The 23,840-nt window shown below is 41.6% G+C and overlaps 1 protein-coding gene across 1 annotated transcript in view; it reads left to right on the plus strand.

Annotated features, from left to right (window-relative positions):
- The window catches only part of LOC133469423 (glutamate receptor ionotropic, NMDA 2C-like), a 54,826-nt gene extending 47,631 nt beyond the window's left edge, over window positions 1-7,195 (plus strand). Inside the window, exons 16-17 of the mRNA XM_061756459.1 lie at window positions 343-575; window positions 3,536-7,195. Of these exons, the coding sequence (XP_061612443.1) occupies window positions 343-575; window positions 3,536-5,056 (1,754 nt within the window). The 3' untranslated portion in view covers window positions 5,057-7,195. The remainder of the gene's footprint in view (window positions 1-342; window positions 576-3,535) is intronic.
- Window positions 7,196-23,840: the final 16,645 nt, after the last annotated feature.

A 23,840-nucleotide genomic window follows, 5' to 3' on the forward strand; every position in this document is an offset into this window, starting at 1 on the left:
CCCCTATTTATATGCAGCAGTTTGTTTTGCAGCAAGGAGGCTTTCTGTGAAAAATGAAATCCATAGGAATGGTGGGAGTCTATGATTATCTACATTATACAAACACACACACATACACACAGGCTATATACATCCAACACAAACAAACCGTGAAGGGTGCTGGTATGGAGTTAATATCCTAGCTCCACGGAGAGCTTTAAGTCACAACACATATCCATAAACATATTCTTTTTTTGCTTTCCATGACGCTTTAATAATGCTTACTGACAAGTGAGTGACAAAATGGGCTATCCAGCTGCAATGTTTTTGAAGATATTGTACCTGGGCCTCTCCCAATTCCAGGTGACACGCAACGCCTGGAGACGGTGTGGCTCTCCGGGATCTGCCAGAACGAGAAGAACGAGGTGATGAGCAGCAAGCTGGATATCGACAACATGGCTGGCGTCTTCTACATGCTGCTGGTGGCCATGGGCCTCAGCATGCTGGTGTTCGCCTGGGAGCACCTGCTCTACTGGAAGCTACGCCACTCGCTGCACAAGTCGCACAACCTCGACTTCCTGTTGGCCATCAGCCGGGTGAGGCCCGCCCCGGGCGAAATCGTGTTGGTTTCGGGAACCACTAGGGCAAGTGGGAATCAAGTTGGCAAGGATGCGATTTCAAAACAAAACAAAAACTGACTGCCGAATGTGATAAGCTATATGTCACTTTTTTCATGGAGTTTAAGACTTCACATTAACTATTATTATTATTTGTATTATTTTTATTTAAATCAAAATTGAAGACAATTTTAACTTTGTAAGGGTCCAATGACACCCTGGAATATATCATTTTATTATAATTATTTACATTTCCATTAAAGTTTAAGAATATAATTAAAACTAAGGACTTCATTTTGGGGCGGCAGGGTGACCGACTGGTTAGAGCGTCAGCCTCACAGTTCTGAGGAGCGGGGTTCAATCCGCGGCCCCGCCTGTGTGGAGTTTGCATGTTCTCCCCGTGCCTGCGTGGGTTTTCTCCGGGCACTCCCGGTTTCCTCCCACATCCCAAATACATGCATTAATTGGAGACTCTAAAATTGCCTGTAGGTGTAAATGTGAGTGCGGATGGTTGTTTGTTTGTATGTGCCCTGCCATTGGCTGGCAACCAGTTCAGGGTGTACCCTGCCTCCTGCCCGATGACAGCTGGGATAGGCTCCAGCACGCCCGCGACCATTGTGAGGAGAAGCGGCTCAGAAAATGGATGGGATGGATGGACTTCATTTTGGAAAATCAAATGTAAGACTTTTTAAGGCCCCGCTGAAACCTTTTTTTTTCTTCTAAATTTAAAATTAAGGCCTTAATTTCTGAAAGTCAAATTAAAGACTTTTTAAGCATCTGTAGATACACTGGAATCAGTATTATATACAGCAGATGGTTACAATTTGAAATGATATCAAAAGTAAGGCATTCATTTTGGATCGAATAAATACATTTATTAAATTCAAGGCAACATTTAACTTTTTAAAGATCTGAGTACACCTTGGAATAAATAATATTAATTTGAATGAATCATTTGTTTTTAATTCAAATATAAAAATTCTATTTTGGAAAATCAAATGTAAAACTTTTTAATGCTGAGTGGACACCTTGTACCTTTTTTTTTTTCAATTAAAACTTTGAAGTCAAATTATTAACGAAGCCTTAATATTGTAAACACAAATAGATTTTTCAAGGTTCTGCAGATTAACCCATGAATAAATAATTGTATTTTGTATTTTTTTAAATAAAATTTGGACAAGCGTTCTGAATTGAATCCTCAGTACTTGTTCATTTTTCTTAGAGGCTTGACTGTTGGCACTGTTGACTGACTGATTGGGCTGTTGTAATTGAATCACCTCCAAGAAACGATCGAACTGGCTCCGTAGGAAATGTTTTACAAAAAGTGCCATTGACGGCGCGCTACATCAGCTTAAATTGATGTTTTGCGAGGTGTAATTAAAAACATTTACTGTAGAGTAGGGAGGAGATAGAAGCTAAATCAAACACAAATTCGGGTGTTTGCTCAGCTTTTAACTTTAAAGGCTGAGTCGCAATTAACGTAAATCACCCGCCACTTAGTCGGTGGCGGTGTTTTGCGGAATGCGAACATTGAGACGTCAATGGACTCCAGCCACTCCGCTTTGTAATTACACCATTGAGCCGAGATCAGGGTTCTTTTTATCAGATTAACAAATAAATGACTATCAGATCGTTAATCCGTCCCCCGAGGGCCAAATTATATTTAGATTCTTTCTTTCTGTCGAGAGTCTCTGAGTGTCACCGTCGCAGTTTGTTCCACAGGCGTTGTTTGACTAGTGAGTTTACTGGGCCGTTCCTCTTCTTCCTCTCGGCCTAAACACTTTTTCTTTGAGTCCTGGGAGGATGCATAATGAATTGAAAGCTAAATCGTCCCTTGCTGTTTGGCTATGTGGCCACCTGTTGCTCGCTAATACGCAAACTGTTTGAACACTTAGTTGATAAAGGAAAACTGTCAGAATCACTGATTTATTTAAGTCATTCAAAACCAACAGCAATCTTGCACTGACATTGCCAAATTATCACTGCGAGTTGGTGGAAAATATTAACTTCTGGAGTTTTAAAAAGACTGATTTTCCCTTTGAAAAGTAAACTTGCTGTAGTCATGATGATCTCCCGTTCATTTGGCAACGTAGGACTGATTGAGTGCTCAAAGAGGAAAACAATAAACAGAAACTAGTTTTGATCTTTGAAATTAATTTTAACTTGAATGCGATTACATTAAAAATCAACTGGTTTCTTGGTCCTGGTTTGGCATCGACATTGACAAATTTGACCTTTGAGGAAATCCTTCAAAATCATGACCATCCATATATAGTATTTTGTAAAACATTTACAGGAATGTAAATTGTCTGTTTTTATCTTTGACAACAACTTTAACTTAAATGTAATTGTGCTCCGGCAGCATGTTGCCCTAGTGGTAGGCACATCGACCTCACAGTTCTGGGGTTCGAGGTTCCAACCTGTGTGGAGTTTGCATCTTCTCCCCATGCTTGCGTTATTTTTCTCCAGATACTCTGCTTCTGACATTTTAAAAACACACACTTTAGGTTAGATTCTTTAAGACTCAAAATTGTGAATGTGCGTGTCAGTAGTTGTCTATATGCGGCATGCGATTGGCTGGCGACCAGTCCATGGTGTACCCCACCTCTAGTCCTAAATCAACTAGGATAGGTTCCAGGACACATGTGATTCTAATGAAGACAAGCGATAAAGATAATGAATGGATAGATGGGATTGTGTTAAAACTCAACAAGGTTCTTTGTGTTGCATAAACGGTGACTCGCAATGAGCTAGAAGACACTTTTAATTTCAACAATTATTCAAATGAAATCAATAGTATTAGAATAGAATAGTATTGAATCAGATTTTATGTAAGTGGTGACTGGTAGAGCAGAGAAAATAATCACTTCAGCTATTGTTTGAGTGGGATGTGGTTAAAAATCAAGGGGATTCTTTATAACTGTGTCTTTCTCTTCCAGGGTATCTACAGTTGCTTCAAGGGAGTGGAGGATCATGGCCGTTCCTCCGGTCTGGCCAAACCCGACCTGACATCCAACTACGCCCAAGCCAACATGCTAAAGATGTTGCGTACCGCCAAGGACCTGGTCTCCACCGCCGATGTGGAGAGTTCCCTCGACAACGCCACCAAGACGATCGAGCACTTCAGCCGGCACGGCGGCGGCTTGCCAGTCCGCGTCCCACACGTTTCCGCCGAGACAGTACCGAGAGGTTTTGCGTATGTCATGGAGAACCATGCATCCTACCCGCAGCAATCCCTCTCCCCGCAGAGATGCGTGAGCAGGCCCACGCCGCTGCGCTACACACTCCCAACTCACTCTACTTCCTGTCTGTATGAGCGCCCGCTTCCTGTCTCCAGCCTCAGCAGCCCACACCTGGCGGTCAGCGAGACGCTCGCCCTTCAGCATCCCCGCCACTACCAGACCACTGGAAGACTGTATGTGGATGCCCACCCACACTCGAGGTTCATCTCGTGCACCGACCTGCAGCTGCCTGACATCTACACCTCCCATCCCATGCCCCTGCCCCAAAACCAGAACACAGAGACAGGCATTCACCAGAGGAAACGGAGGTCCAAGAGCTTCCAGTGTGGGGATGGCGACGCCGAATGGAGGAAGCACAAGGATCACGAGAGGAACAAAATCTGCCTCAGCGAGCTCAAAGCCAACCACCTCCAGGGCAACCACATCTCTGCCCCCAGCATGGAGAGCATCTACTCGGTGGAGGGGACGTGTCCTCCGGTGGAGAACTACAGATCCTGGCCCCCGGAGGACATCATGCTGAGGGGAAGACGCAGGGGCCGTCGCCCCTCATTCCTGAAAGCCACATGGGGCAGCGAGCAGATCCACCAGCTCGACGAGTCCCAATCATCTCTTTCCAGTCAGTCGCCATCCACACTTCCTGACCTGTTCCCATGCATCCTCACGCCGACCACAGCTGTAAAGTCCCACAACCCGGCCCACCTCCGGAACAACCTGTGCCTCCCGCGAAACCAGGCCTACCTCCACATAAGGGAGGATCACAGGAGACATGCTGGGCGTAAAGGTCAACGGCTGAGGTATTCTCAGTCCACCCATCTCCCGACATATGGCGAGGCTGTGCGGTACGGTGCTGGGTTAGGGCCAGGAATGGTACGGAGAGCCACCAGCCTGCTCAGCAGACAATACGCCCACTACTTGAACTCCTATCCTGGGCTACCACTCTACCACTCACCCCTCGACCTGAAAAACCACAACCAAGCCCCAGGCAGTCACCCAGCAGCCAGCCCCGTGTGCCAGCTCCTGGCCTGTGGTGGGGGACGATGCAGGGGTCAGCGGGGCTTGCTGTACCAGGACAGCGTGTACGGAGCTTATGGGATCTATCAGAGCTCCCACACTGAATCGGAGACTCAAGGAAGTCAGGGAGGAGTCAGCCAGGCAGCGGGGAGCCCCTGCGTGCTCCGGCCCTGGAAACGGGTGTCCAGTTTGGAGTCGGAGGTGTGACCCATAGAGACCACTAAGGAGAATTTACAAATGACCACTGTGGAGAAGGTTGGCTCGTCTGCTTTTTGGGGAGATCTTGTGTCAAAATGGATGTGAAAATGTGCACTCTTTACCCTCAAGAACACCGTTGAAAGTGAGCAAGTCGGATCTTCTTGCTTGTGTATTTTGTGAGCACCGAATTGTCTGTGGTGTCGCCACGTGGTCAAAGTTTAATCAGAGTTGTCATGCTGTGATGTTCGTGGTGTACATAGTTTACTGTGGATGAGATTCAGACTCTGGTGTTGTGTCACTAGCTGTGAGGCGATAGCGGTGGGGATTAAAGGATCAAATCTTTCCAAACTGTCACCAAAAACAAAACGAAACACAAAGCAGCCACTGTAGCAACGCATCATGAAAGAATGCACACGTGAAGAGTTAAGAAAGTTTTGACACGGCAGCGCTTTGCGAAGATGACATAATCAGTTTGAGACATCTGCAAACAGACATCAGGTAACTTTTAAAGCGGCTATTTTTATAACAATGTATTACTGTAGATTATTATTGTCAAAGAAGAAGAATCGCACTGGTCTGTAGGCTTTGTTTAAGACTATTGTTAGACGTTTTGATAGTGTTTGTTGGTACGCTAGCTTGTTCGTTAGCAGGATTACGCAAAAACAGCTTGTCAGATATCCACTAAACTTTGCAGAGGGGTGGCGAACGGGCCACAGAGGACATTGTTAAACATTTGGTGAATTAATTTTCCTATTTCATTCTCCGATCCAAAATGGTTAACACCTAACTGTAATTGCTATATTAACATTCACCTCTAACCCTACCCTTCCTCCATCTCAGCCCCAAACTAAACCCTAAAACTTTTAATTCTCCAATCAGTCTAAAAAGGTATTTGTCCAAATTAAACTAAATATAATAGTACAGTGGACCCCCGCTATTTGCGGGGATAGGGAACCAGGCCCAACCATGAAAAGGGAAAATCTATATATAATTGACGCTCATTATAATAGCCCACATTTTTATTTTATTGTTTTTCCTTGAAAATTTTTTTAAATCAGTTGCAGATCTAGTCCAAAAACCGTAAATAAGTGGGGGATCAGCAAAAAAAATACCGCGAATTAACAGAGATCTCCGCGACTAACAGGGATAGATTTACCCACAAAATACGCCAATTGGTGAATCTGTGAATGCCGAACCACGAATATGCGGGGGTCCACTGTACATCATTACATCATCCTCGGTCAACCAGGAAGTAACCTGCTAACAAGCAAACATAGTGCAGCTCAGTCAGTCATGGTTTGATCTTTTCTGATCCGTTGTAGCACAGCCTAGTTTTTGCGTGTTGCAGGTCGCCATGCAAATTTGTTGCCAGTCAGCCGCTAGCAAATGACATTACGACAAATAGCAGCTACATTACGACATGTAGCAGCTAAAGGGCCCTGTATTTCCCTCAGGGGTTGACAGCGACCAAAAAAACAAACAAACAAAAATAAAAAACTAAGCCGAAGAGGGTTGGACACAAACTAACTAAATAAAGCAACAACATTTTGCTGACTAAAGATAACATGATGTAGCTTTACTGCCGCCACAAAAAAAAGGTTTTGAGCGCAAATCCAAGAAGATGGTTTGTGAATGCAGTCCACATGAACACAATCTGCAAGGAAGGTATCTGGACAGCACTGACCAGCACAAGGTGTCTTATTCATTCAACCATGGGCTCTTCACTAGGTCTCCTCATAGAGCTACAATACAGCACAGAGAACACACAAGGGCCTCACGATACTTAAAATATTTATTCAAAAATGTTATATTAGTATGAAGAAAATGTATTATTTGAGTGTCATTCATGTAATCTACTTAGGATAGGAATTTATAGTCACTCACAAATTTTCTAATCATGTTTCTGGCACATTGTGTAAAGTTATTTGTTACTGTTGTACTAATGCGCTCAATTTCCCTATTAGGATTTTCATCGCTCTCTTAAACTCTTTTGTATTCTCTCGGTGTCCCTGCTTTCTCCCGTCACTTCTAATTGCTTTTTGATCAATTTTAAATGAGGTGATTGAAAGCTATTATACAACTATATTACCCAGCGCCCTCACCCTGTAATTTATCACTTAGACCAATTAAAGAACCTTTTTGGATGACTACAAATGCGTGTCTATTTTTGTAGAGTCCCTTACATCTTGATACACATGGCCAAGCCATTGGTGAGATTTTTTACCTTAAGGGAAGTGAGTTAGGGGTTATGAATAGATTTAAGGCGTTTTGGGGTTTAGATTAGCATTAGCGTTAGGCATTAGGTTTCAGGGGAGGGTTAGAGGTAGGTGTTTGGTTAGGGTTAGAGTTGGAAGTATGGTAAGAGGTTAGGTCTAGGTCAGTGGTTAAGGTTGTAATTAGGGGTCATGCTAAGAGGTGTTAGGGCTAGGGTTTGGAGGTTGAAAGTCAGCGTTAACAGGTTAGGGTTTAAGTAAACTGTTAGCAATTAGGGTTATGCATCATCATCGTCATAGGATTTACGTAAAGGTTTAGTGTTGGGGGGAGGGTTAGAGGTTAGGTTTCGCATTAGGATTAGAGTTTTGGAAAAGGGTTAGGTTTAGATGTTAAAGTTACATCTGCATGTTTCCTAATCGTTCTGTTAGTTACACTAATCTGGGAGTGAAGACGCTACAAGCATTCTAGTTTTCAATTAAAAAAACATTCCAACTCTTGACAAAGGTCTTTGGAAATGGTACAGAACTGTGATGAGAAATCAGACACAACCAAAAAATGTAACCTTTAGATGTTAATGTGGTGGCCCCATGGACTCCCAAGTATGCAGATGTTGTTTGTATATACACAAAGTGTCAATCTGAAGGGGCTGGAGGGCCGCTCTCCTCGAACCTCCGGACTGCGAATAAATTACTTTTCACGTCCAGTTCAACAGCTGCTCTGAGTCACCTTGAGACAAAAGACTCACAGACTAGAATGTGGTGGGGCGGGAGTGCAGTGAAAAGCGCAGGAGGGGAGTAGATAGCAATGTGGGATGACACGAGGTGGAAATATTTGGGGCGATGGCAACTGAGGAGGTTTGGGCAAAGACTGCCGATAGATCAAGAGCACAAGAGAGTGGGAGACGCTGAGGTGACTTTGAGGGGGGGAGATAAGAACGGGGAGGCATGAAGTGATAGGGCGGCGAAAGGGGCGACGTGAGGGGGGTGAGATATATATGAGAACAGGTGGGGAAGTGAGCGGGAGATCTATTTCTGTGGTTGTGAGACGAGGGGTGTTAATGAGAGAATTCTGAAGAAAAGAGGGAGAAATTTGAATGGAAATCCCTTCAAAGGTGTCTGGAAACCTCGTTTGTCGAAGAAGATGAAAGTAGACTGACAATTATTTGCACAAATAAATTTGGGGTTAGGTGTTAGGTAAACGGTTAGTGGTAGAGATAAGGGGTTAGGGTGAGAGTCGTGGTAAAAGGTGAGAATCGGGGATAGGGTTAGAGATTAGAGATAATATGTAAATGTTAATATAAGGGAATAGAGGTTAAGGGTTAGGATTTTGGGTTCAGGGTTAGGGGATAAAATTAGGGATCGTAATAATAATAAATTAATATAGGATACTCAAAGAGCTTTACAGTAAATACGAATCAGAAACACTAATAGTAAGGGATGTATGACCGCGTCAGTGGTCAAAACACAGAAACGGGACACAATCCAAAATGGCCAAATCATAGACAAATCCTCAGCGGGGGCTGTGTGGCTAGGGGTAGGGTAGGAGTAGGGGTTAGGATTAAATCAAGAGCTAGGGGTTATTTATACATTGGGTTTCGTCTCAGGTTTAGGTTTAAAAAAACAAAAAAAAACAAAAATCAAGGTTTTGTGTGTTACCCCAAAATTGACAGATTTTTAGGGATTAGGGTTAGGTTAGGATTATGTGTGGGTTTAGGGTTAAATTAGAATTAGGTGTGGGGTTAAGGTTTGGGTAATCGTTTAGGATTAGGGATTGCAAATTAGGGTTAGGACTAGCAGTTATGATCGGAGTTTATTGTTGCAAAAACACCAAAGCCAAACTCTGTCGAGTATGTGTGTGTGTCTGTGTACGTGTGTGTGTGTGTGTGTGTCGAATTTGGGCCGCAGCTTGTCTCCCAATCCAAGACAATTGGATCTGCCAGCCAGCAGGAACGTTAATTACTTGGCCAATCTTCAGGCACAATTCAGGCGCAATCGTTCCCATCTCGCCGCCGCTCGGCCCATTCAGGCAGCCCCAGAAACCAGGCCCTGCCTCCCATTCAAACCCCATTTCAGGGCACGGGGGTGGCGGAAAGAATGTAATCAAATAAGCGGAACAATAAAGATGGAACGATTTCAATATTAAACGTCTTTTGCAATCTCCAAAATAGCCGGGGTGATGATGGATAATAGAGGCTTTGGTTAGGAATTGTGTCTGTCAGGGAGTTTTAACGATTTAAAGAGAGGCTCAGCGACTTAATGAGACAGATTGCATCTTAATTAACAAACCAAAGCCTTTTATTTTTGTGTGAATAACATCATAACCTCCCGCTTTTCATTTTCATCAAGCCTAAATAATCAGCAGAAGGTAAATGATGCGCTGGCGGTGTTCTGTATCTTGATTCTCCATGACGCTGTTTTCATCAGTTTGACATTCGGCCTGATTTTTCATCCCATCAACACTGTCACAATCTCCATGAGGCCACAGCGTCCATTCTCCATGCACACCACTTTCCCGATGAGTTTCTGTGGAGCAATTTTGCCGCAGCACATCCAGGTCCTGCTTTCCATCCGGAGCGAGCCATCATCAGCCGGAAACCCAAAAGAACAACAACGAAACACATGCCTGCTCTCCCCAGGAATTCAACATCAGAGGTTGCAAGTACATTGCCAGTTGGAAATAGGTGGCAGGTGTTATGCCCTGCAAATGACACTGCAGCAAACACACTGTCCATTTTCCTCTCATCCTTCCAAGGTTATGGGGGCCTTTTGGCAGCCCCTACATCGGCATATTCACTCAGGTTGAGCTGCCAACGGCACAGCATCCCGCCCCGCTTATGCTGTCGCTTCATGGGGTTACAACAGACAACAGCACTACAGGCAAAACCATGCCCTCCTGATTAACCGGTCCCCTGTTATGTGACACAATAGCCAAGAGCTGCCTTGTTATCGCTGATATCTTGACCCATTCTCCTGTAAAATGAGATTCCATACCTGGAGGGCGGTGGACAAAAATAGAAAAAGCTGTGAAAAGAAGTGAGGACACCTTTGAAATGAATCGAACTGAGATCCCCATCCACAGGTGGTCTTACCCAAATGGAACACAGTCCAGACCCTTCAGAAGTATACTGAGCGTTGGTGTTGGAGCACAGTTTTAATCAATGAATCCTCATTCATCGATCAGGTCAGATCTGATGGTTGTGGATTGTTCCCAAACTGGAAGCAGTTCTTTGTTTCCTTGACTACCGACCAAAGATGTGTAGCTTGCTTGGACCTGTTCACCCCCACAAGACCAAAAATACATGACTATTTAGCGATTCTACGGATTCTGTTGGACCTCTTAGCCAGACCACCACTGGCATAATTGATGGTTCTTGTTGCACCTAACAAAATATGTAAAGCTCAGGGGGGGGGGGGGGGGGGGGAAAGAAAACTTTCTGGTGGACAGTGTGTCAGAATAAGGCTATTTATTTTTCTGGCTATTTTTTGACCATAGGATGTGCAGACATTCCTTGTGGCATTTTTATTCAACATGATACAAAACAAAGAGAGATTAGCATAACAGTACAAACACAATAGGAAATAAGGTCAATTAAAACAATAACAACTAAGGACATAAATTGAAAATAGCTGTCCAGAAAGAATACATTTTTTGGGCAGGTTGCATCACTCTGTTGCAACCAAAATTTTGTGATAGAGATTTGTTTTAACTACAATAAAAACAGAGTCTGAAATAATCTATTGCTGGGACAACCCTCCAGAGTGAGTTTCAGTCATGTGTTACAGACCAAGTGAATACTTGTCCATCTCCTCGTCCTCCTTCTGTCTCGTTTGCACTCACTGGTCCAGATGCTAAATCAGGTTGTTTAGCCTGAGGCTGTCTCATGCTGTTGCTTTTTCGACTAGATACACAATGCCTCACCAATGGGAAACAAAAGATACCAAAAAAACAACACTTTAGGTTTTGGAGTTTAATATTAACGACTGTATCCAATGGTGAGTTTGGCCCTTTGTCTCCTCTGGTTGAGGATTTACAGTGAAATGTTGCCTTGAATGTTGGAAACAGATTCATTTTGGGTTCTGCGGCCAAAACACTGCTGGGCAGCATCTTGGAGCGAAAAAACTAGCAGCATACGCCATTGTGTGGTGGAAATCCACTTTGTTCTCTGCTGGCCTCAATCAGAAGCACTGACCTACATTTACAACCTAAATTCTAATTCATGTTCCATGAAACTATATTTAATTCCCAACATTATATTCCCTTAACTTCATAGTGTTTCTCTTAGCTACACTCCTTCCAGTACGTGTATGTGCATGTGAGATTATTTTATTTTATTTTTATTATTTATTTTTTTTGACCAATCAGATTTCAGCCTGTCTGTGCTGCCATGTCAGTTTAATCAGCCCAGTGAATTCAAACTCAGTAGTACTGGCCGATGTAACTTGTAACTAATGTATATTGGCAATGGGACTGTTTCTTTAACCAATCAGATTTCAAATTCGACTTTACAGTATAAGTTTGAACACTCCAAATATGTACAGTATATAAATGTCAAAATATCTTGCTAAACATCAGCAAAAAAGCTAAAGGAACACATTTCTTAGAATACATGCAGTAAAAGAAATGTAGAGTTAAAGCAAGCTTTCATGCTGCCCGCACATACATAGACACTTTTTATCTCCCGGGGGCAGAGTTCACAATGATGTCCATTTTATAGCTCTTGCTGGTCTCATTTTGTGTTTTTGGGGTTGCAGGGCAGAAGAGATGGGTAGGGGGAATGTGGAGCGTGAAGTCATTAGAAGGTTTGGCGAGAATTTGCACAACTCCAATTTGTCCGTGACCTCCAAAAACCCTGCAGGCGCACATTTACACGCAACCTGCGCGCCCTTTTATGGCGCGTGACAGTCAACGTGTCCCAATTTCACCTGCACAGAAACATCTAAAAGCGTGACTCATCGAGGACGCCATGATCAAACAAGAGGCTTTCTGTGATTTGAAGCACAAATGGCGAGGTTTGAATGCGGATTGTGGAGGCCCGCGGGACTTGCCGGTTGGCACACTTTGGAAACGAGAGGAGCGAGGCAAACAGGAAGCAGCACCTGATGTGATTACGGTGAATCAAAGAGTATTAAATGCTGCACTGCAATTACAACCCTCGCCCCCAACTCGCCATGTGAGGGTTTGTAATGGATGAGCACATCACCACTGATTTGAAGGCGGAGCACCGAGCAGCGGCGGGATGAAATCAGCATGAATAAATAAGACCGCAATAATGATGACAACAACCTGAGAAGGGTGAGCGACATCTCAACACTAACATTTGCAACCTAATTTCAAAGTGTCTTTGTCAACGTACAGTAAATCTGGGTTTAACCCTTAACCAAACCCCATCCTAAACCGCTAACGCTAACCAAACATCAACCTAAACCCTAAAACTGAACCAAATAAACCCTAACGTGGAAACATTATCCAAACACTAAACTATCCCTTAACACCCAACCCAAACCATAACCTCAACCCTAAAACCAAACTAAACCCTAATACTGAAACATAATCCAAACACTAAACTAATCCCTAACACCCAGCTCAAACCATTATATAGACCCACAAACTAAACTAATCCTCCACTGAACCCTCACACCTAATACCTAATAACACCATAGCCCTTCCAAAACCCAAACCCTGATACTTAATACCAGCCCAAAGCACTCACCTAATAAAAACCGGAATAACAAACCATAACCAAAACCCAAATTCTCAACAGGCATCTATTCTAACCCTAACCAAAACACCTAAAACGATCAACCTGAAACCTAATCCTACCCACAAAAATTAATATAATCCAAACTCTAATACCTCACTGTTCCCTAAACCCTAATCCTTAACTAAATCCTAACCCTATCACGTAGCCGTAGCTAGAGCATTGTAAGTAAGCATTGTTGTGTTATTGCGTTAAACGCTGCCATGAACACAGACACGGCGAAACAGTGCGACCTCTGGGGAATGAACGTGGATGACTCCGAATGCGTCGGACCCTCCTCTTTTTCCTCTTGCGTGTCAGCAGGATGCTATAAATGTCATCTTCAAGATCATCGCCATCAATACTCCCAGGTGAGACAACCCCCCCATCCCCACATTTAGAAAAAAAAAACAACGATAAAAAGGTGATGACGATCATGATGGTTCATGACACAGGCCTGTGGTGCGCTGCAATAAAACAACAGCAAGGGTTTGTCTCGCAGGACAAAACACTCCAACATAAAGATGCAAGAACAAACAACTCGGTGGAGACGCTACGCCACTGCACTCCTTGAGAACAAGGTCATATCAACTCCAAAACATCTTTTTGTTTACATGCAAATTGGACTGAGTCAATTCTAAGAGACATCACAAAACTGAAGTGCTCTTTAAAACACTAATAAGCACAAATTTTTACATAGTCACACCCAATACTATATGGCAGAAGAGGTTGAGGTTTTCAATCACGTTCTAGCTCGATACATGAATAGATGTTTACTACTGCTGCTACTTTTTAATTTTTTTTTACTCGTACTGCTTATATTATGATTATTAATGATAATATTTTTATTACTATTATTATAATTACATTTTTAAAACTCTCACTGGATTGAGAAATTTGTCTCTCTGGATTGCGAAGGTTTCATTCAAAACTAAATTAGTATTTTATTTAAATAAAATGCATTTTTATTGTAGTTGAAAAATGTGTATTTTTATACATTTAATTAATATTTTCTTATTTATTCTCTTATATTTTTTCCAAATAATTGTGTAGTTAGTTTTTAAATTTTATTTTATTTTGATGTATTTATTTCATTCAACTTCATTTATTTTTTACTCATTGGATTAGGTAGGTGTCAAGGAAAATCTTTATTATATTTTAAATATTTAATCCAAATTTTTTTCAAATTCAAATTTATAATATATGTTCTGCATCGCTCTGCACTTAATTTCTTCTTGCCGAGACACAACCAACAAAAGCAGCACATACCGTATAACTTCCAGGAAGGTACTTGTGCTCGTACTCGGTCTGAGAAAAATGGTATCGTTCATCCCTAAATAATCGCAAACCCTAAGCCGTACCCGAACCCAAAACCTAAATGCTAACTTTAACCCCTTACACTTAACCCAAACTCTAAAGTGACCAAACTATAGCTAACCCTAATCTCTAATCCAAATCCTAACCAAACTTTAGCTCTAACCCTAACTCCTAACCCCTGATGCAAAACAAAATATAGCACCTAACTCTGAACCCTACCATGTAAAAGTTACCAAGCTCAAACCTTATCCCCCAAACACTAACCCTAGCCCGAACGTTAAAAAACAAACAAACAAACAAACAAACCCTAAACTTTACCCTAACACCCAACCCCAAACATAACCTTTCTCCTAAACCAAACCCTAACTCTAGTCCAACCCTTACGCTTCCATAACCCTAAATCTGGGTGTACCCTGGAAGTCTCTTCAATATGTCCATCCATTTTCCATACCTCTTCTCCTCACTAAAGTCGTGGGGGTGCTGGTGCCTATCCCAGCTGACACTGGGCGAGAGGCAGGGTACACCCTGAACTGGTCACCAGCCAATTGCAGTGAACAACCATTCACACTCACATTCACACGTAAGGGCAATTTAGAGTCCTCAATTAACCAATCACGCATGTTTTTGAGATGTGGGAGGAAACGGGAGTACCGGAGAAAACCCATGCAGGCACGGGGAGAACATGCAAACTCCACACAGGCGGGGCTGGATTAGAACCTGGGTCCTTAGAACTCTGAAGCAGATGTGCTAACCAGTCGTTCACCTTTATTCTATACAATAAAGAAAAAATAAATAGTGCATATATGATAATAGTAAAACTAATATTAGTTTGCACTTTGACCTCACAGAAGCCCATCAAAGATACTTTGAAGTTCTTTTTTAAGCCCTCACATGAACTAAATATACACCAAGAACTTTTTGAAGAACTTCATAGCGACTTAAGCGTTTGAAGAATGATTTTTTAAAAGGACTCATGGTGTCTGATTCATTGCAGCGATTATGTCATTTTATTAATATTACAAAAAATAACATCCTGCTGTATGTCAACTAAACTCCATCTTCTGTCGCTGAGAAAAGGCAAAAAGCAGTGCATGTGAATCACGGCTGTCATTTGCGGTTATTACCGCCGGCCGCAGTGATGGACGACACGAGCGGAGCAACGGCGAATGAAGCGGCCCCGGGGGCTGCAAAGATTGGGCCCTGTAATGACGCTAATGATGGTTACACTAGGGATAATACCTGGTGCTTTAGCAGAGGAGCTACCCAAGCATCAACACACTCAAAAGTTATAATAATAATAATAATTGTATTTTTGTGATTATCATTTAATAATATTATTTGTAGCCTTAGGTGGCTGACTGGTTAGCGCACCTGCCTTTTGGGTTACAAGGCAGCCTCCTGCTTCAGAACAAGAAAGTCATGCAGTCTAGGTTATGATAGATAGATAGATAGATAGATAGATAGATAGATAGATAGATAGATAGATAGATAGATAGATAGATAGATAGATAGATAGATAGATAGATAGATAGATAATTTTTATAAAAATAAATACCGTAATTTCTCATGTATAATGCGAACCCATGTATAATACGCACCCCCAAAGTTGACCTCAAAATTCTGGAAACCCCTTCTACCTATGTATAATGCATTTTTACAGTGCATGATTTTGCTTCTACCCATATGCACAAAACAACAAGTATTATCTATATTTTGTTCATTTTTGTCAAATAATTATTCTGAAGTTAAGCACTTTATTTGAACACGCAATACTTTTTTTTATTTACTTGCTCTTATTTTTAAATTTACAACCCTACTTTTATTTAGTAAATTACAAAACCCACAGTTGTGCTCATATGTTTGATTACCCAGGCAGAATTTTTAAGATAGGTACAGTTCTTTGAAAAAAACATGATGGGCCAGGTGAAATACATTTAATTTTATTTTATTGGGATTCAAATTAAATGGTCAAGCATTTCAGAAAAGCATTATCATTTAACAAAACATAACCATAAAGAAATTAATGATGGTTGGTAAAAACCAAACAATATTTCACAAATTCTGCCAGGGTATGTAAACCTATGAGCACAACTGTACATTTTTGCACTCATATGTACCCCTGTCATATTGGAATGAAAGTGTATGCTGCACCTTTTTTATAACCACTAGGTGGCGGTGGCATATTAGAATGAAAGTGTACACCTTTCTCTTAACCTCTAGGTGGGCGTGGCATTTTGGAATGAAGGTGTACAGCTTTTTCATAACCACTAAATGGCGGCATACATTTATAAAATGTGAAAGTGTTTTCCATTAGCCCCTATAGCTATGTATAATGCGCACTATTGACTTTTGACAATTTTTTCAGGGAAAAAAAATTGCGCATTATTCACGAGAAATTACGGTAACTATATTGTTAATTAATTACATGCCATTTGAGTTACAATACAACAGAATCACTCAGCCCACACCCAAAAATGGTATAGTCCAATAAAACTACTACTACTACAACTACTACTACTACTACTACTAATAATAATTAACCATTTATTTTCTATTTTTGCCATTGGACTAGCTGCATTGCTAGCAAACAAAAATATGATTGTTTAAGGGGAATTGATAGTCTCTTTTTGGCCTGTTGTGCAGCAACAGAATACTATAAAGCCAGAATGGCCAACAAGCTAAGCTATCAGTGCCCAGTGCACTCAATCACCTGCAACATGTTATGAGATTAAAGAAACACTAGCTTTAGCGACAAGCAAAATATTACACTCTAACACGCAAGATGTTATGATACACATCAGTATAATGGAAAAAAAAGAACTATATTCACTCCTTGGCCGTTTTCAAGACTTTATGTGCTAAATATGTTGAGATATACTGTATAAAAAAAAATACGGAGATACACTACACAGAAAACGTATACACAAGAGAATCACAAGGCACATGCACGCACTGACGCATGTTGTTGAATGAAAGAAGCCCATGTTATCAGTTCGCGGACCATCAATCACCAATGACACATTATTAACCATAATAGTTCTGGAGGGAATAGCTAGATTGCACGTATGCACGCGCGCGTGCGCGCACACACACACACACACACACACGAACAAACTATCAGTTATGCCTTCAGGCTAATTGAATTTAGGATAGCATGATGCCACCGTTTGATTGTTTGGTAAGAGTGGATCCTATTATTTTTTTCTTAAAAAAAAAAAAAAAAAACAATTGTCAGGTGAGTTTGTTTTTCCTGCACCCTACTGTTTTATTTCATGCAGGAGCAAGAATCATTCACACAAATTGGTGCCAAAGGAGACTCAAACTCACAGGCAGACCTGAGCCATCGAGCCGAGAAGTCAAACAAAAACGATCCTGTCTCTGAAATGGCCTTTTTTTTTTTAATGCAAATATAGACCTCAGCGCTATGGGGGTTTTTGGACTGGGAAAGCACGTAACTCACAGGGAAGCACTCTGTCCTGACATTGGAATGATTGACAGGGCTGCGGAGTGAAATATGCAAATTAATTGAACTTTTTCATGGTCCGAGGTTCACGTTTACTCTCCAACAAATTGGCCAATTAGTGTTGAATATCTTTAGGTCCCGCCTTCTTGACTGTCAATCATTACACCCGGTACCTGGTGGTTGGTTGCTTGCGTCAATCACTCTTCTTTAGTCAATCTGCATGTCGATTACAGTTAGGTAAAAGAGTGGTTAGGTGGTTATTTATTTATTTGACACTTCATTTATCAGCCCGTTAATCATTAAATATACATCGAATTGAATTTCAAGGTGTCAAGTCCAGGCCGTGTGTTTCACCTTACTGGTGAATTGTGGGCGTCACTCCAGAGAAGAGCAACTTCTTGCTGCTTTCTACAGGGAAGGATGTGGAGGCTGACAGCAGAACGTCTTGAGGGTCCAAATTATTCCACCTTTTCTGTCAGCCTCTCATCACTTAATCCGTTGGTGGGAAAAAAAAAGGCAGAAAATTGTCATGTTTCATGAATACAATTCTCTAACATGTCCGCCTGTTGCTCCTCCGTCACGTCTCCTCTGGAGAACCTTTTCCTTTGTTTCAATTCAAACCATCCTCACTGCTGTTTATTAATTCATTGCGCCAAGATGGAATCCTCTCTTTTTTTTTTGGAGAGAACTTGTGAGAGTTCAAAGGTGATTAAAGACATTCTATCAAAAATTCCCCCACATGACGGCCTAAGGGCCGCATGAGGGGGGGAGAAATCTCCTTAATTAGAGGAAAAAGTCCTTTCACGCTTCCCGAGTGAGACTGCTGCGAGCAACCCTCCCTCAATAGACCGTCAATCAGTCTGTCGGGCCCAGTGACGGGCCAGGAGACTCCAGCTGACACGTCGGGAGAAGAAACGAGCCAAGAGGAGGATGACGGATGATGTAATTTCTGTCTCTCTGCGCTCAAAGCCCAGCCGGGAACAACTTGTTGAGGCTCGGATCTGGGAATTTGTCTTGTGACCGTTCCCTCCGTGGGCAAATATCATTAACCATTTAATCGGGCCTAATATATACAACCCTGTGACCTAAACAAAAGTTTGTTTTGGGTGCCCTAATGTTTTGGTGCAAGGGAACCTAAAGGGCAGAGTTGGAAACGATGCAGCCCCTTGATTAGTGGACAGAGACAAACACCCACTATATTCAAAACCTTCCATTTTGATCCGGATGCATGGGTGATTTTGGGCACTAACCGGCCAATTAGTTCAACAGAAAAAGCATACCTGGGACCACAAAAGAGTTAATTTGCATATTCCTTGAAACGGAACTGTCAGTCATGCCAGTGTTTGGCAAAGTGCTTTCCCAATGGGTGACCAGGCCCGAATTAGCATTTGAAAACACACTTTTCTCATGAATTTAAGTTTAACTCTGCCTTGTTGATCCGATGATGGGTCGATTGCTCTTGCCTGCTCAGTCTGTTATTTTACTCTCCATAGTGATTGGTTATATGTTACTTTCTCTTGATTGATTTGATTGATTGACCGGTCTACGTCATCATTGAGATGCAGCACTAGTTATTGGTCGATGTTATGATTCCCGTTAGATTTAATGTTTTTGCCTTTTCATCTTTTCATTGTGCACCGCATTGTGCTGAGAACTGTTTCTAATATTTTGGTTACCTCGTGTAGCGTACGAAACGTAAATAGGGGACAAATAGGCTTACTCAATAAAACAATAGGAAACCAAGGTTTAGCTCACCATGCTAACTAGCGTCATTGTTGCTATTGATCAGGATGAAATTGAACAAAATATCTTCAGTGGCTAAGTAAAAAGAATTCTCATTGGTCCTCCCGCCATCTGTGTATCTCCATCCACTCCCCTAATTGGCCTCTTGGCGCTTCCTCCCGTAGTGATAATCTCCCATCAACCATCTGTGCACCTTCCTTCCTAATGCATGGTTCTTGTCAGCGCTCGACTAATAGCAAAGATCAACTAATCTGCCATCTTTAAGCAATTCATGTCCTATATAAAAAGATCCTTAATTATTTTGATTGATTGCTGACAGTCTGTATGTCAATTGCGTGCAGCACTCATGATTGGTTGCTGTTGTGACACGCATCCTTCAGGTAGACACTGTTCAGCCTACGAGGTGAGTCAGAAAGCTTCCAGGACTGGTATGACAAAAGATCCAGTCGTATGTACAGTATAACAACTCACTGCAATGGAAAAACCACGACCCTTGGTGTTCTCGCCATTAACCGATTGAGCCATATGGTATTTTATTGAACCACAAACAACATGGCATGATTGTCAAGGATGAAGCATATTTCCCTGGCCACTGTAGCTATATTATCAAGGGAAACAGGCAAAAGGAGAGTGGATATTTCAGAGGCTGTTGGCAATGATACCCATTCATTCACTGCACTCTTGCAATTTGGTGACAGAGACTCTCCACACTTCACTTTTTGGTATTGAAAATAACTGGCAGAAGTGAAAGTATATATATTATATATATATATACTTATGTATATATAGTCACACTGTATAAACTGTAAGGCTTGACGGTGGCCTGATGTAGCTCGTTCGTTACCGGGAAATGCAGTTTGTGTTGTGAAAGATTGTGTTATACAATGCGACATTTTTGTATGGCCGTTATATGTGCAACATTGCGATAGCGTTTGCGGATGATTCAAATTTTAAATCGCAGCAAAACTAGTTGTCGACGGTCGCCCACTCATGAAAACAAGTTGCACAATCCCGCACAATGCGTGACTGTTCAGTCGCATTTTGTAGCATCGCTTAGTGAGCGCCTTACACAAGAAGGCTGAAGTAGCTAAGGTCACCTTGAAACTGTATGGGATTATTTCTCGTTGTCAAAGCATGAACATTATTTATATTGAGGAATAATGAGATTCCTGCTTTGCTTCTGGAGCTCTTCCATGACAGAGGCAGACAGGTGTTCCCACGCTTGGCGGAATCACGGACTACTGCCGATGGGAATTGTCACGTGGTTAGCTGCAAAAGCAGCGAGACGTCCGTCATCTTATTTGCTTTAATGTCAAACCTGTTAACGTTTAACGATGACACGCGACCTCTCTCCTGTGTCTCAGAGCCTGCCGTTCACTGTCATATTTGCACGTACACACAAAGAAAGTGACTCTTTATTGTTGAGAGCAGCTAGCTCGGGGTGACTAAAAATAAGCGGCACATAAGAAGTAATTAGAATTTCTGAGAAAAGCTGATGCAATTATGTCGCAAACAACACGAGGATTAAAGTTCAAACCACTCATTTACAAAGACAAAGTAACAATAAGAAAAAAAGGACGCACTGTATAATAATGAAAAAATTCCCTGTGAATTATTGATAAGACTTATATTACAAGTAATGCATTCCTGCTTCCCTCGTCTTACACGTTTGGATTCAAGCGGGGTGATTCAACGCTTTTGTTTATGCTGACAAAACGTTCTTTTTCTCGGATGAAGCAATTCATGTCCGACACAACAAGAGCTCTGTTGAATGTGATTGATATCCGACACAAGCTGGCCAAAGGAGTGGCAGTCAAATTGTTGTCGTCGCCGCTCAATCAGTAGTAATTTTAGCTCATCTCCAAACTTTTAACAATTCATATACTGTACAGTGTAACACGAGCCCGAGTGACTTTGTTTGCTAATCGACACAAGATTGCCGAGGGGGATGAAGGTCAAATTGATACACGTTTATAATCTATGCTTGACCAGTAGCCATTTTAACTCATATTGTAACCTTCCATTCTGTTTTTTTTTATAAGAAGAGACCTACTGATTTCGATTGATATTAGACAATCAGTTTTCCTAATGTTTCATCCGGTTGTCAAAAATGATAAAAAATATGCATTTATATGTCCACTTTATATTTTTGTTGTGGTTTGCTAAATTGGTTGATCCTCCTCCGCCCCCCCCCCCCCCCCATTATTTAATGCATTTCCTTGCCCTTACAACAATGCAAAGTTTGAACAATTTATGGTAAAATACACACTTAATTGATCTTGAGTGCTTCCATTGAGCCATTTAAGCAGCAGCACTAACCTTTGCTAAATGCACAATATGATGTGTGTTTAGCAAATAAAAAATAACATCCGCACGTCGATTTCAAATGCACGACTTGACTTTTTGTGCCGCGACATCCATTAACCCTTTAACAGCGTGACCTTTTTGAAGCGTCTGGCCTCTGAACTGAGAACAATTGAGCTAGTCAACTCCTAAATAACTTCGCCGCCTCATCTCGATCGCATTAAATTTTGAAGCTGCTTCCCAAGTAATAAAGTTGGGATTGATTGCGCAGGAGCCCCGCAGCCTGTAGAAGCAATAATGCATCTAGCGAGTGGCAGGGGACACCCTGGACTGGTCACCAGCCAAACGCGGGGCACATGTAGACAATCATTTGCACACACATTCAGACCTATGGATAATTTAGTCTTCAGTTAACCTAAAACGCACATTTTTGGAATGTGGGAACAAGCCGAATACTCGAGGAAAACCCACTCAAGCACAAGAACATGCAAACTCAACACAAGGAGGACAGAGCTAAGATTCAAACCTTGAACCTTAAAACTGTGTGGCAGAGGTGCTGAACAAAAGTAATAAGACAGGTAATAAGGGAGATGGAGACGGAAGTTGGGAAAGTGATTTTCTTTTCTTTTTTTTCAACTGTATTAATCAGACAAGAAGAGTACATATAACATCATGATTAAAAATAAATAAATCAACAATAACTACAATAAAAGTAAAAGGTCTAATTAGAAAATAAAACATATTATTATATACGGTCGAGGATTTTGGTTTTGACCCATTTCAATGTTGTTGCTTTTTAGTTGGGTACATTATTCATATGCAGCCCAAAGCCCACATACTGCCAGGTCTTGTCTGATCTCGGAAGGTAAGCAGCGTCGGTCCTGGTTAGTACTTGGATGAGAGACCACTTAAGAATAGCAGGTGCTGGGGTTGGGCAGTGGGCCAATCACCTGCTCCTGTCAAAACAAAAAAACCTACAGATTACAGAAACTGCAATTGTGGCCTAATGTGCCTCATGGCATTGAGAGCTCAAACTAACTAACATCATTCATATAAACTAAAGACAGTGGGTGACGTTACATGAATCTGCATCTATGGATAGATTGTTTAGCAATAATAATCAGGGTGTTGTACACAATTTCCCGTTTTGTTTTTTATTATTAATTTTGTATTATTCCATATGTAATGTATTTGTATTCCATCTTGGGTGATTTGTTGTACTTTTCAGATATTCCATGTTCAAACAAGTACAATCAAGAAATAAATGTTGTGAAGTCACTACGTCAGAGTTGTTTTGCTCGATGTTGAATCTGGAAAATCATGACAAGTATAGATATTAAGATTTTGAAATGCGTTTCTTAGCTTTTGGTGATATAGGTAGAGTGAAGTATTCAGTTCTATTCCCAACTTTAATTTCTTTCGGATCTTTTAATATATTTTCCCCTTTTTAATGAGAGAGGGACGATATTAGACCCGAGGGCACCTCATATGAAGGGGAACGTGATTATTGAAATAATTCATATGTGCAGCCAGGTACCGGCAGAGGCTCAAGAAGTACAGCTCAATACCCCCACCTAGTGGTCACTACACAAACATTAAAACTGGTTTAACGTTGTGCTTGTACGTGACCATTTAGACAAAGTACAAAGCTTATATGTTTGTTTTTTTATGTTCAAAAGTGTTACGCCAACATTTTACTGTATTGTTCTAATATTATTTTATCCGATGATGGTAGGAAAGCAAGTGGACAAAGTACGTGCCACGACGTCCACGAAGACGCTAAATTGGGACGGCGACTATCGATGACGTCCCGCGAGATACCTTCCCAAAAAATGGCGCACTGGCTACGCGTCAAACAGGAAGTGGATATATGTAGACATCCAGAATAATGCTTTCGAATACCAGCGTCACGTCTGATAAACCGTTTCTTTGATAATCTACGTTTCATCTTAATATACAAAAAAAATGATCTAGTAGTAATCTTTATAAAATAAATGTTGATGTGTTTGGTCACA

Source organism: Phyllopteryx taeniolatus, chromosome 19 (assembly GCF_024500385.1).
Source record: "Phyllopteryx taeniolatus isolate TA_2022b chromosome 19, UOR_Ptae_1.2, whole genome shotgun sequence".
In the NCBI taxonomy this organism is placed as follows: Eukaryota; Metazoa; Chordata; class Actinopteri; order Syngnathiformes; family Syngnathidae; genus Phyllopteryx; species Phyllopteryx taeniolatus.